This window comes from Phacochoerus africanus, chromosome 8 (genome assembly GCF_016906955.1).
Source record: "Phacochoerus africanus isolate WHEZ1 chromosome 8, ROS_Pafr_v1, whole genome shotgun sequence".
Taxonomy (NCBI): Eukaryota; Metazoa; Chordata; class Mammalia; order Artiodactyla; family Suidae; genus Phacochoerus; species Phacochoerus africanus.
In genome coordinates, this window is record NC_062551.1 from 68,605,343 (window position 1) to 68,619,250 (window position 13,908).

The following is a 13,908-nucleotide window of genomic DNA, read 5'->3' on the forward strand; positions in this document are numbered from 1 at the left end:
CATCCATCCATCCATCTATCCACACATCCATCCATCTATCCATCCATCCACACATCCATCCATCCACACATCCATCCATCCACACATCCATCCATCCATCTATCCACACATCCATCCATCCATCCATCCACACATCCATCCATCCATCTATCCACACATCCATCCATCCATCCATCCATCCATCCATCCATCCATCTATCCACACATCCATCCATCTATCCATCCATCCATCCATCCATCCATCCACACATCCATCCATCCACACATCCATCCATCCATCTATCCACACATCCATCCAACCATCCATCCATCCACACATCCATCCACACATCCATCCATCCATCCATCCACACATCCATCCATCCATCTATCCACACATCCATCCATCCATCCATCCATCCATCCATCCATCCATCCACACATCCATCCATCCATCTATCCACACATCCATCCATCCATCCATCCATCCATCCACACATCCATCCATCCATCCATCCATCCATCCATCCATCCATCTATCCACACATCCATCCATCCATCTATCCATCCATCCATCCATCCATCCATCCATCCATCCATCCATCCATCCACACATCCACCCTACATATACCCGTCAAGGACCCTGGGAGTGGGAGGCAGTGGTAGGTGCTAGGGATGCAGCTTGATGCTGGGGAGCAACAAGTCTCCACTCTCATGAAGTTGATGTGAGAGGAGAGACAGATAATACACTGATTTCTAGGCCTGAGAATGACACGCCAGATGAACGTGAGCAGGAGGATGGAGCGATGGGGTTGGGAGCGAGCTGGCCTAGGGAAACGGGGTTGGTGTGTTCAAGGGAGCACGTGCCCAGACTGTGAAATGCCTGGTAAGGGGGGACCTCCAGAAAGTGGAGCCAGTGCCCCTGGAGAACATGCATCCTGCCTTTGGACTTGACCCACCCACCTGTGCCCACCATCTTCCAGTGCCCATTTATGGGTCTGGATGAATCTCCGACTGCTCGTGGGTGTCAGGACCCTTTGCCGTGGGTGTCTTGGCACCTTCCATCACTCGACGCCATGAGAGGCAGGGCCCCCATCTGGAGCAGCAGTTGGGCCCTCCCCGTGCTGGGAGTGCCAGCTGTGCACAGAGGGGAGGGACACGGCCCGTCACCGTCGTACCCTCACCGCATGCTCCCTGTGCTGGGAGGACATACAGGACCCACTGACCACAAGCCTCGAACAAGCGACGGGGGTCCAGGGCTCCCCACCAGCCTCTGAGCATAGTCTGGTTTAAGGGCAGCTAACGTGTCCCGCCATCCTGCCCTGAGAGGGCGCCTGTGCGGGAGACGTGGCCACCTCCCCACCTGGGCCACCGCCTTCTCACCTCGCCTGTGGCTCCCCCCAGGCCACTGAGGAAGCCCCGTGAGTCCCCTCCCCACGCAGTGAATGTTCACCAAGCGCCTACTGTGTACCAGCCACCTTGAGAAAGACAGTCCTTGGTCACTGTCACACCCACGCCTGGGCCGTGCCCACCGCAGCCCCCGGGGCCCCTGCTGCAGCTGGGATCTGTTCCCTTTGTCCTGCTCCCCAAACCCCTCCCCCCTTCACCTCCCCCCACCCGCCTGGCTCCCTGCCCCCAGGAAACGCCAGTTCTTCTACAAAATACTCATGGTACCCACACGCCTCTCCTCTGTATCGTCACGGCCGAGGGTGGGGTTGGGGGCTGAGGGACCTGGACTCTTTTCTGCCGCCCTGAGAGGCTGGCAGACCCAGAGGGGGTGGCCCCTGGGCTTTGTAGACACTGCCACCTGGTGTCGAGGAGCGGGTGTGGCGACGAGGACAGAGTTTCACATCTGTTCTGAGGCAGGACCTGCAGTGCCCGTGCAGTGAGGTGGAGGGGACCTGGGAGTGACAAGCAGGGGTCAGGGATGCAGAAGAAACCAGCCCTTAAATGGTCTTCTGGCCTCGGGAATCGTCTCTGGACCAAGGAGGGGCTTCCAAGGAGTGACTTCAAGTGCTGTCCACACCCTAGGGGTTCACCAGAGGTCACTGTAAAGCAGACGCCCCCTCCTCGCCCAAACCTCTATGAATAGTGGGAAGCAGGACTGGAGCCAGAGGGGCTGTGAGATCCTGGAGGAGCCACAGCTGTAGGGGGAGGACTAGGAGAAACTAGAGGGGGAGGGAGGGGCCCCTCCAGGAGCCACAGCGGCAGGTCAAGCTCCCCAACCGGGCGAGAGCCCCTCCACCTGCTCATCCGTGCTTGCTTCCCAGCAGCACATTCGCACCAGGGACCCCTCTGCATGGTAGGTGCCTGCCAAGGCCAGAGCCTGGTTGGCTACCGAGGGGCTGGGGTGGTGGAGCGGGTGTCCAAGAGGGCACAGAGCCAGGTCAGGGGGCTGCAGAGGCAGCTTCTGCAGCTCGGCCCCCTGTCACGCCAGGAGACAGTTACGAAGATGCTCGCTGGGGCAGCTGGGAACCCAGGGAGGACACAGAGAGAGGACATCTGGATACTGAGGCCCCCCAGGGACCAACAATGGAGGCCGGATAACCCAGCGGGTGTAGGGGTGGTGAGCCCCGGGGGAGGCCTGACCCTGAGTGGGCACCACCTGGAGTTAAGGTCTGAGGTTGGCAGAGGGCTGCCGGCTGGGAGGAGGGGCCTGAGCATCACGTGCCCACACATGGGCTGGGAGGTCCTAGAATTCGATGTGTACCTGGGAGGTCACGGCCAATCTCTGCTGTGCGTCCTTACCCCATGGATAAGTGACCTTGATTTCCCCGGGGGGCCGCCTTGCCCTGCTCACCGGGAATGTACTGGGTACCACGAAGTCGTGTGGTGGCTGCACGCCCAGCCCTGCACATGCCATTTTCCGGGTCCCCACAGCAGTGGAGCCAGCATGCCCGGGCTGAGGACCACACACGGCACCACGGGGAGAGGGGCACCTGGGTCGGTTCACCTGGAGAGCATCGGAGCTGAGACCCCGGCTGGGGCCCAGCTATGAGGCAGCTGCCCCTTTCCCCAGCTCACGAATCCAGGTCTGACCGTCGCGGCAGGGACCCCGCCTTGGGGGCACGGCAGGCTGGGGACAATGGCCACAGAGCCACAGTGGTCCACAGCTGACAAACTATTACAATCTGTGCAGCTCTGCTCTGCGGCATCAACCTATGAGAATTTACATCCCATCATTCAGCCTTGAAAAGTCTACTGCGTGAACCTATGCCTATAAAAACCGCAGTTTCATGAAGAGCTCGGTCTAGACAGGTACCAGCAGAGACTGGATTCCACCCACTCAGCGCTCTGCTGCCTCCCGCCCCCTCCTCACCCGTGAGCCGGGACAAGTCAGGCATGCCTCCCACGGCATCTGCAGGCCCCTCCTTTGGTCCCCAGCCACCCCAACAGCCAGCAGGGTTCCCAGGGCCACTGCAGCGTACACCACTTGGGTCCTTCTGGCCGGCAGAGCCTTCTTGTGCCTAGATTGGGTTGTTCCCACCGCGAGCTGTTCCCCAAGGCAGACCCCACACGGCCTGAGGGCAGTTTACCAATAAGAAGGGCTCTGGGTTGCTCTTGCGCTATCTCTGAAAACGTCTGGAGACACACGGCCCTTTCCCCGGACAAAAGGGGAGTGTGTGTGTTCCAGGGACTGTCCTGAAGCTTCAGCCTGAAACCACAGCCCACACCCGCCCTGGTGACTGCTGCCCCCTCGTGGCCACATCCACACCCTGCAGGGCACCTGGTGCACAGTCAGTGGGAAGATTCCTGCAGGGGGGCTGGGGAGGGGACAAGGCAGGGGAGCAGGAGGCCGCTGAACTGGTTGGCGGCTCAGACCCAACCCGCGCAGAGGGGCCACAAGCCCAAACCCCTGGGAGGGTGTTTCTGGCCCCAGTGCCACCAGCTCCCCCAGGGCCCATTCTGCTGCCTGGGGAGCCACTGCAGGTCCTGAGAGGAAGTGCAGGTCTAGGGAAACCCTCTCCCCAGACCCTGCTCTGGAAGGTAGACAGCGTGCTGGCCCCAGCCCAGGTAGGGATACCCCTTCCCCCCCCACCCGCCCCCTCCCCCAGCCCAGGTAGGGATACTCCTCTCCCCCCTCCCCCTCCCCCAGGAGGGAGACAGAGTCCACAGGAAAGCACTCAGCTCCTTGTAGTGTAGCTTCATTTTATTTATGTCCACAAATATTTCAAAAAAATTACAAAATACTCAAATGGAGAGAACACAGAAGTCACAATTTCTGGGTGTCTACTCTGTTTACACTGTGTTATCTCATGGCAAACTACTCATATATACATTTAGCTTCAAGATATATATAAACGTAGCAAATCAGAATGTACACTCTGCTCTGCTCCTGCTGCAGTGAAGCTCCACCTCGACACATTGAACAAGATACATAGAAAACACAGAAAAGCAAAACCCAACTCCAAAAGAAAGAAGGAAACCCCAAAGGACACCCAGGGGTCGGGCCTCGAAGACACCGTGAAGGTCTGGGGCCCCCTAAACACACGGCAGCGGACCGGGGGTGGGGGGGCGGGGGCCGGGGGGTGGAAGAGTCTCAGTGCTTCACCTGGGGAGTGGGGAGAAACCAAACCTAACGAGAAAACACCTTCAGACGGTTTTCAAGTACAGACTTCAAAGTATGTCCCTCTCTCTTCTTTGGAAAGACGGATGATCGAGAGAGGAGCTGAAGAAGGTTTAACTGGTTGGCAGGCCGCAGGCTCTACAGCGAGGGCAAGGGAAACGGGGTGGGCGGGCAGGCGGGGTGCCGGGCAGGAGTCTGGCTCAGAGCCCACCCTGATGGCACGTCACTGGCCCTGGGGGCACAACGCGACCACTACAGTGATGACAGAGTGTTGGTCTGGGCTTGCCTCCCCGCCACGGAGCCAAAATTAAGGCAGAAATGGAATAAGAGAGAACGAAAGGAAAAAAACTACAAACAGTTTCAACAGACAAAACAACCCTCCATCTGTCCCAACTGAAACCAAACCCGGTTCTGATAGACGCTGGGAATGCCCTTGGTGCGGGTTTGAATCCAGAACCTGAATCTGACCTAAGACCTGCTGGTTTCTGACTCAAAGTGCCAGCCTCTCGTCCCACCCCCTCTGAGGCTCGGCGCGGGACACGCAGCCCGTCCACTGACCCGTGGGCGTCACCTCGTGCTCGCTGACCTCTCTCGGACGTGACCGCTGCACACGACAGCAGAAACAGAAGGGGTCACAGCCGGCAGAAAGTGTGCTCAGCAGGTACAGGGCTGCCCTCTGCTCTGGAGAAAGTGGGCAACTCGGGCGGCAGAGGCCGGCCCTGCGGAGCGGCCTGCCTTCCTGCTCCGTGTCTGAGCCTGGGACTCCCACCCCACTTCCAGGAGCAAGGGCCAGACCATATGCCTGTCCGTCCAGCATGGGTCACTGCTCCTGGGGTGACACACAGGCCACCGTGCACAGCCCTGCCTGCTCCGGGACCTCCCTTGCTCCCAAGCAGCTGTGGCCAGGGCAGCCTGGCCTCCCAAGATCCAAACAATGAGAACATGCGGAAAAGCAAATTTTTTTTTTTTTTTTTTTAAACCAGCTTCCTTTGGCAAGCATGTATACTGAGTGACTCTTAGGGAATCGTTTTCTTGAATTTTCTAGAACATTTCTGAAATTATCCAATATTAAAAAAGACAGTTCATCCAGAACAATCAAATGTGTGTGCATAGAAATCCATAAGGAAGTCTAGACTCAGACACACAGAAACCTGTGCTTTCGACCCCACAGAGACAGCACGGGGGACGCCACCTCCTGCGCTCCTGGTGCAAAACGCGAGGTTCGAGCTAATAGCTGTCTGCCCCCCGGCAGGGCCTGAGCCGGGACCAGACGGAAGTGAGGACCAAAGCAGCAAAACAAAGAAATGGTTTGTCAAACTGTCCCTGCGAACCCCGGGCTGCTCCCTGCTGCGCCCAAACCTAGTCCCACACTTCTGCCCGCTGGTAACTAGTAATGTCTATCTGTTCCCTTTAATTAAAGGGATAATTATATATAACTTTTTATTAAAAAATCAACTCTGTATCCTGTCAATAGCTGGTAGGAATTCACAATTAGTGACATGGCTGGAAAAAAAATAGATCAGAATAGTTGTTTGTGGAAGAAAAAAAAGGCTGTTCTAAACGTATTTACAGACGTAAAAAGCCATGCTGCAGAATTTTCTCAAATTATGAAGATTTCCTACAATGTATTAAAATAAAAGATTTTTTTTTTAAAAATTATAGCTCTTGGATTCCAAACTCATATGCTGCCTATCTGCAAACCTTGTGGGTTCTGGAACACACGCGACTGAGTGTGTCTGCACGCACAGTGACGGGTGTGAACTGGAGTCTAGCACCTACTGAAGAAATCAAGGAAGGAAAAGCAAACTAAAGCCAAACCCCAAGATTGCAGGGGCGTTTTCTGAATGTCCAGTCCAGGCCTCACTAAGTTTCTGGGGACCGTCATGCAGGGGACCCGACCAGTCTCAAGGAATCCTCGCTACAAACGAACACTATCGTCACGCTGATACATTCTCAGTGTGGGGTTTAAATAGAGAAAGAAATCTTTAGAAGATATTCTTTTTGCTTTTGCAGCTCCTACTATATGTAAAAAGTCCTGTTTCTCCCCCCAACAATTGGGGTTTCCACAGCCAGCGTTAACAAATAAATAACTTATAACTGCTTGTCACCTTCTTTCTTCAGTCGACTGGAAAGGAAAAAAAGAAAGAAAAAGGAATGAGCACCAGGCCCAGGCAGGGTCCGGACGCCCCAGTGGCCTCTGCACAGTGACTGTCCCCTCTCCCTCCTCCTCAGGAGGCCCTGGGGAGTCCCTTTGGGCCTGCAGAGCTGAGGGGAGGACTCTGGCACTTGCCAGTGTGTGTGTGGGGGGGCAGCCAAGAGGGGCAGCTCCACAGGTCGGGGGCCGGTCCCCCCTGCTGCCCCCGGCCCTCCCCGCCTCACCTGTAGTAATCTTCCTGACTGGGTAGGTGGCCGCCATGCATGTGGGGGTGTCCATGCAGCCACTGCTGCTCCATGGCCAGTCTCTGCAGCTCGGCTGACTGGGCGTGCATGGCCTGGAGCTGGTGGGCCGCTGACATGGGGGGTGGGATGGCCCCAGGCAGGTCTCGGGGGTAGGGGGTGCCTGCCAGACACAAAACAGCTTCTGCTACCGAAAGGCCAGGGCAGTGGCCAGGCTGAGGCCAGCAAGGAGGTCAGGCTGGGAGAGAACCTCCAGACGGAAGGGACGGGCCAGAGGCCGCTCACTCAGCAGGGACGACTGGAGCCAGCCCCTGGACCCTGCCGGGCTCTCCCTTCTCCTGGGCCCGCTGCTCCTGCCCTGAGCCCTCACTGAACAGGCGCCTCTGCTGCTCCCTCACTGCCGCTCGCCCCCAGCTCTGGGGCGGGGCTTTGCCTGCCTTGCTCCCAAGCAGATTCCCTCCCCTGGGGAGGTATTTGCTGAATGTGACTGAACGGATGAAAGGGGACATCGGAGCAGAGCGCCAACCCACCCTGCACCCTCGACCCCTCTTCCCCAGGAGCATTCTTACCAAAGACTGGATGGCGAAGCATCTCGTGCTCGTGAGGGGGCTGTCCAAGCAGAGGGTTGGGGAGGGTGCCAGGAGGATAAGGAAAGCGAGCCAGGTGAGGGCCAGCGGTCAGGGGGTCAACCAGCGGATGAACTGGGCCTGCTGAACCTAGAAACAGGCAGAAGTGCAGGAGCGGATGGCAGGGGGCTCTGGGGAATCTCTCGACGGTTGCCCTCCTGGGCGCTCCCAGTGACTTCCTCCTCTCCATGGCTGGCTTCTGGTCACCAGGGCCACCAGGAACCCTGACCCACCTCCCGATGCCTGCAGTGGAGCTGCACCCACGGCATACGGAAGTTCCCAGGCTAGGGGTCGCCACAGCACCTCCAGATCTGAGCCATGTCTGTGACCTACACCACAGCACATGGCAACGCCGGATCCTTTAATCCACTGAGCAGGGCCAAGGATCGGACTTACATCCTCATGGATACTAGTTAGGAACTCCTAGCAGTGGCTTTTTATAACTGCAACACTGCCCCCAGCTGCCCCACTCCTTCACCCGGCTCAGTTTTCTTCCAAACACTGACTGCTCTTTGCAAACAGACATGTTTATCGACTGACCCCCAGGCCTGGAAGGTAAACGCTTGGAAGATTGGGGTGTTACCAGCATTTACCGCTGTACCTGACACATCACAGCTGCTCAATAAGCACTAGTCAAATAAATGAACGTGGTGTGAACAGATGCCTGCCTGTCCTCACTCAGGTGCACAGTGTGCCTGCTGATCACACCAGGGCCTAAGAGGCCCACACCAGGTGGCATCCAGGAGCCAGGCCTGAGAACCACAGAATGAATGTGACCGCTCTTGGCTCCCCCATCAGGCAGGGCTGGGAACATGGCAAGGAAACCAATGTTTGCCCTCCTTTCCTCTGGCCATCTCTGTCCACTGTTCTGCTCCCAGCACGGAGCCTGCCCACGGGGCCCACGGCAGGCCCTCCGGCCACCACGTCTAACAGGTCTGCAAAGCTATGCCTGCCTCTGTCTCAGACCAGCCTGCGCCCCCAAGCCGGCTGGCCAGCTCAAATCCAGCAGAAGCCCAAGCCCCATTCCCTGAGGACAGCAAAGTTCTGACTCAGCGACAACTTATCACCACCCCGAGTGTCCTGGTCACCTCCACTTGGCTCCAAAGGCGCCAAGGCCCCACCCAGCTCTCAGGCCCCGGCCCGCTGCAGGCACAGGAGGCCGCCAGCAGAAGGACCCAAGGTGGCTCGGCTTTCTTCGGACTGAGCAGAGAGACAAGGGCCTCCTGGGTGGATGCTGGGTGTGCCGAGACCCGCCAGGAGTCAGCCCTCTTCTGCGCTGGGACAGTGGCTCCCACCGGGCCCCCTCCCTCCCTCCCACCAGAGCTCAACCAGCGGCCCTCGGAGAGCCCAGGTGGGCACCCACCTTGGTGGAGGGGATCCTGCTGGTGGAGGTGCAGGTGCGAGTGGATGTGGGAGTGCTGGTGGTGGTGCGGGGTCACGTTGAACATCTGCAGCCGGGCCAAGGGGTCGCTGGTCAGGGATGCCATGCGCTCGGCGTGGATGCGCTCGGCCGCCAGTCTGTCCGGGTAGCTCATTTCTGGCCGGAGCTGGGGGCCCGCCAGGGCCAGTCTCTCCCGCTCCAAGGGATTCAGGCCGGGGTGGAAGGACGCAAAAGGGTGGGGGCCAGCGGCAGGGGGGATGGTGAGGGCGCTGTGCCGGGCGAAATGCTCCATGGGGTTGGCGGCTGGGTGGAGGGGGTCCAGCTCCGGGGGCTTCACCTCAAAGCCCGGCTTCATCCGCTCCCGCAACTCGCGCTCCCGGATCTCGCGCTCCCGGATCTCCCGCTCGCGGAGCTCGCGCTCGCGGATGGTGGGGTCCACGTTGTAGAGGCCAGGCATGTGGTAGGCCAGCAGGGGGTCGGTGGGGTTGAGGGGCATGTAGAAGGGGTGGTTGCGGTTGGTGGGCGACATGACGTGCGGCCGAGCGTACTCGCTCAAGGTCCGGAGGGCCGGCGTGTCGGGCCCGATGTACGGGGGCACGGCCGCGATGGTGGTCGGCGGCGGCTCGAAGGACGGCCGCATGTGGCCGGGCCCGCCGAGCTGGGGGTCGCTGAGGCGGCCTTCGTGCGCCGAGCTGGACGCCTTCTGCAGGAGGAAGGCAGGGCTGAGAGGCTGCGGGCCCGGCCGGGCCGGCTCTGCCTGGGACCGCGCCCCCCGCCCCCCTCCCGGCCCTACCTGGGACCGCGCCACCACCACCCCCTCCCCCGGCCCCCTGGGTCCCTCCCTCCCTCCTACGCCCAGCCGCAGCTGCAGCTGCAGACGCAGAGCCTCCGCTGGGCCCGGACCCAAGGCGGCACGGGCGGACGGGGAGAGCGAGCAAGGGGCTGCGCCACCCGCGCGCGCCAGGCCGGCCGCCGACTCACAGCCGCGCGCTCTGCCTCCCGCTCGCGCTCGCGCTCCCGCTCGCGCTCCTTCTCCTTCTCCTTCTCCCGCTCGCGCTCCTCTCTGGCTTTCTGCTCGGCCTCGCGTTTGGCCTTCTCGATGGCCTCCTCCCTCTTCTTGGCCAGCTTGGACCCCGCCAGGGGCATGAAGTAGAGGTCCGTCCGCGCGCACGAGTTGTAGCCCCGGTCCAGGTGTTTGTAGAACCTGCAAGAGGCCCGAGTCCCGCCGGGGTTGCTGCCAAGGCCTCAGCCGCCCGGCCCCGGCCCAGCCCGGCCCTTCCCGCCCCGCCCCCCCCCCCCCCGGGGGTGGGGGCAGGTTCCTGGCCCCATACCTGGCCGACTGGCTGGCGTGGCTGGGGGTGTCCACCACCGTGGGCTCGGGGGACGGGCTCCGAGGCGGGGGCGGGGGGCTCTCGGGCTCCTCCGCATCGTCCAGAGCCTCTTCCTTGATCTGGACGGTAGGGAGCGGACAGGCCGCCCCCCCAGGGACGCTGCCGCCCGAAGAAACGGCGGCGGCGCAGGGCGGCTGGGCCAAGGGGCTGGGGCCCGCCGGAGGGGTGGAGGTGGCGGGGCAAGCCGGGGGCGTGATGGGCGGAGGGCCGCCAGGGACAAAGGGGTGTTGGGCGAAGGGGGTCTGGGGGGGCCCCTGGTGGAGGCCGGCGGGGGGGTGCGAGGCGGCGGCGGCGGCGGCGGGCAGGCTCTGGCTCTGGGTGAGCACGGGGGGCTGGGCGGGGGAGGAGGGCAGCGGCTGGCTCTGAGGCATGAGCTGCAGCGGGGGCGGGTGGGCCGAGGGCGGGTGGTGCGTGGACAGGGAGCTCAGGGGCTTCAGGGCTGGAGGGGGCGGGAGGTTGGCGTTCATGGAGAAGGGCGAGGGCCCGGAGAGGTGGGGCGGGTGCTTGTGGGCCTGGGGCGCGGGCAGCTGCGGGATGGGCGTCGTGGGCGGGGGCTTGATGTGCGGCATGGCCAAGGGCGCCGGGGGCAGGGGCTGCTCCCGCGGGGGCTGCTGGGGGGGCAGGGCCGCCTGGGAGGCTGGGGGCTGCAGGGCGGCGTGAGCGTGAGCCGCCGCCTGGGAGACCTGCGGGGGTAGGCCAAAGGGCTGAGGGGGGCCGGGATGCGGCAGCAGGGGCCCGGCCTGGAGGCCGTGAGGACCGGGCGGGCCCTGACCGTGCAGCGGAGGCTGGGTGTGCGGCTGCGCGGAGGTCTGGCCGGCCGGCCCGCTCAGAGGCTGCAGTGGGGGGTGCGGTGAGGACAGGCGCTGCGGGTGCAGGGCGGGTGCCTGCTGGATGTGGGTGTGGGGGGCAGGAGCCGAGGGAGCCTGCGGCTGGCTAGGGGGCTGGGAGGCCGAGGGGGAGCCCTGTGAAGGGCCGGCAGCGGCCGAGGGCGGGGGCCCCGGAGTGGGAAGCTGGGTGGTTCCCGGAGGAGCGGAGGAGGGGGCTGGAGCGGCCCCATTGGGAGCCTGCAGGGCTGGGGGCTGGGCCTGCAGCATCGGCTGCTGGGCCGAGGAGTCTGAGTCACTCTCGTTGTCCTGGGGGCTGGGGATGCTGGGGGACGTGCTGCGATTGTCCTGGTCGATGTCTTTGGGGTCGCTGCTGCCCTCATCGTTGACACTGCGGCTGTCCGAGCTCTCTCCTTCTCCTTCAGACGGTGAGTTGGGCCGGCTGATCTCCTAGGACCAGAGAGGGAGGATGGGTGCTCCTAAGGGGGCCGGCGCTCTGCCTTGCCTGGCTGGTGCAATGAGGCAGCGAGCTTGGCTCCAGGGGATAGAAGTCCTGCCTTGACTCGGCCAAGCCCCTCCCTGGGAGATAGGGACTGCCACTGCCCAGGAGAACCTGGGCTGTGGTCATCGTAGCTCAGGCGCAAACCTCACCTGGGTTTTCGTCTTTTTGGAGCTGGTCCTGTCAGCCTCATCCGTATCAGAGGCCACCTTCTCCCGCTGGCGCTTGGTGCTCTTAAGAGGGGATGAGGCTTCTTCCTTCACCTTCTGCAGTGGGAAAGCCCATGAGCCGTCTCAGGCCGAGGGAAAAGGCCCAGCAGCCTCGGGGCAGTGGCAACTGCTTGCAAACCCCTGGCCCCTGCCTTGAGCTCCATGCCCAGAAGCAAGAGGCTCTGGAAGGGCCAATGGGGCCAGGAAGTAACAAGCATCTGGGGTGGGAAAATCAGGGCCGAGGGGCCACCAGAGGCCCACGCTAGGAGCCGGGTGGACCCCCTTCCTTCAGGCCCCAATCTGCAGCCAAGGCAATGCTGGGGCCCCGGGGGGGCTCCATGAATGGCTAAGGGACACAGGGGCAGGGAGGGGGGCAGCTGAGCACCAACTCCAGCAGCCTGGGTTCCAATGGAAGGAGGGGACCACACAGGCCCACGAACCACCAGCACCTCACCTTGGCCGACTTCTTCACCGTCTCCGCTTTACTGTCATTGCTGGAGGTGCTGGCAGCGCTGGGGGAGTTCCGGCCGCTCGAGCGGATGTCTTCATTGATGGGCGAGGCGCGACCATCAGGGCTGGCTGGCTGCTTCTTTCGACCACTGCGCAGTGTAGACATCTGCCCTCCCCAACCGGAGGCTGGTGAGACTGGACCCTAACCCCCCTCCCCAACTCCCCAGGCCACCTGAGCCCAGCTCCCACTCAGGCGCTTCAAGAGCAGGTCCACCAACAGCCTCGCAGCGATCCCAGCCCCTGGCAAACCTCGGGGCACCCCTGGCTGTCCTCGCTGTGCAGGGTCAACATGGAGCAAGAGAGGAGGGGCTGAATGGGGGGCTCCCACGGGGAAGAGAGCAATGCTCAGCCTAAACCCAAAACACCATCTCCAGGGACTGTCCTGAGTGAGGTTCTCCGAGGGCACCCTACTCTGCCAATTTCCCCAGAGTGAGAGTCACACCTGGCAGCCACATCCCCACCCTTTCTGTTTACTCCATGCAATCGCCCACTCGTCCCGCCAAATCAACACACAAGCACCTGCTGACTTCATCTGACAGGGTGGGAAGGGACCCGAGAGAAGAGGTGTAAGATTAAGGGGCTCCTTCCGGCACCGAGCCCTTCCTCTTCCTGTGAAGCCAAGGGGCTCAGCAGAGCCGGGGTCCAAACTTGCACTGGTCCACCAGCTCGCCTCTGAGCGAGCAGCAGCCAGGATGCCAGCAGCCTTGGCAGGACACTAGGGTCAGGGGAGGGAGGACGGTGCCACAGGGAAGCCAGTGCGCTAGAGAAAGACCCTGGCAGTGTCCTCTGTCACATTTCCAACCTGGGGAACCAGGTCTCTCTGTGGAAGGGGCTCTGCAATGAGCAGAAAATGTACCTCGGGTCCCCCAAACTGGATCAAATACTTTCAAGAGCTTCAACTAGCAAAGACATGCCATAGTGGCGGTGACTGGCCCACGGGCCAGAGGCAGGTCTGGGGGACTTGCAGAGCCTGCTCAGAGCCAGAAACCCAGACAGACGAGCTCTCTGTGGAAGTAAGCCGAGGACGTGCACCCTTCACCCCCGGAGAGCGCCAAGAGCTCTCCCAGCTCCTAGGGCAAAGCTAATGCCTCCCGGCAAATCACTTCGCCTGCAGGGTCTGGTTCTCTATCGGAAACACAGCACTTCCCATCCTCCGCCTGGGCGCCAGCCCCCAGCTCCCAGCTCCCAGGTGCACGGCCAAGGGGACTCACCGAGCCACGACTCCGCCGTGTCCTCATGCTATGTTTCCCGCTGAGCCCATCCTCCTCCTCTTTGACAGGTTTGAACATAAATGGTGGGGGGTCCACGGGCTTCTCGATGGGGGGCAGCTCGCCGTACTTCTTGAAATGAATGCGGCAGTCGGTGCAGAGGAGGATGTTCTCCCGGCCCCCGTGGTGCCAGTCCTTGGAGGCTGCGTGGGGGAAGCGGCGGTGGGGCGCCAGCCACCAAAAGCAACGCCCTTGGGGACAGATTCCGGGCAGGCAGGCCCTTCTCTGGGCTCGGCCCCCCCGGTGCCATAAGAACC

At 61.6% G+C, this 13,908-nt stretch overlaps 1 protein-coding gene across 6 annotated transcripts in view; it reads right to left on the minus strand.

Annotated features, from left to right (window-relative positions):
• Positions 1–4,111: 4,111 nt before the first annotated feature.
• RERE (arginine-glutamic acid dipeptide repeats) overlaps positions 4,112–13,908 on the minus strand; it is a 404,974-nt gene continuing 395,177 nt past the window's right edge. For all 6 annotated transcript variants that reach the window (XM_047791579.1, XM_047791577.1, XM_047791578.1 and 3 more), the window contains 9 exons: positions 13,595–13,794; positions 12,328–12,489; positions 11,817–11,930; positions 10,282–11,615; positions 9,932–10,154; positions 8,933–9,653; positions 7,513–7,659; positions 6,926–7,106; positions 4,112–6,671 (listed from right to left, as the gene is read on the minus strand). In XM_047791579.1, coding sequence (XP_047647535.1) covers positions 6,638–6,671; positions 6,926–7,106; positions 7,513–7,659; positions 8,933–9,653; positions 9,932–10,154; positions 10,282–11,615; positions 11,817–11,930; positions 12,328–12,489; positions 13,595–13,794 — 3,116 coding nt within the window. In that variant the 3' untranslated portion in view covers positions 4,112–6,637. The remainder of the gene's footprint in view (positions 6,672–6,925; positions 7,107–7,512; positions 7,660–8,932; positions 9,654–9,931; positions 10,155–10,281; positions 11,616–11,816; positions 11,931–12,327; positions 12,490–13,594; positions 13,795–13,908) is intronic.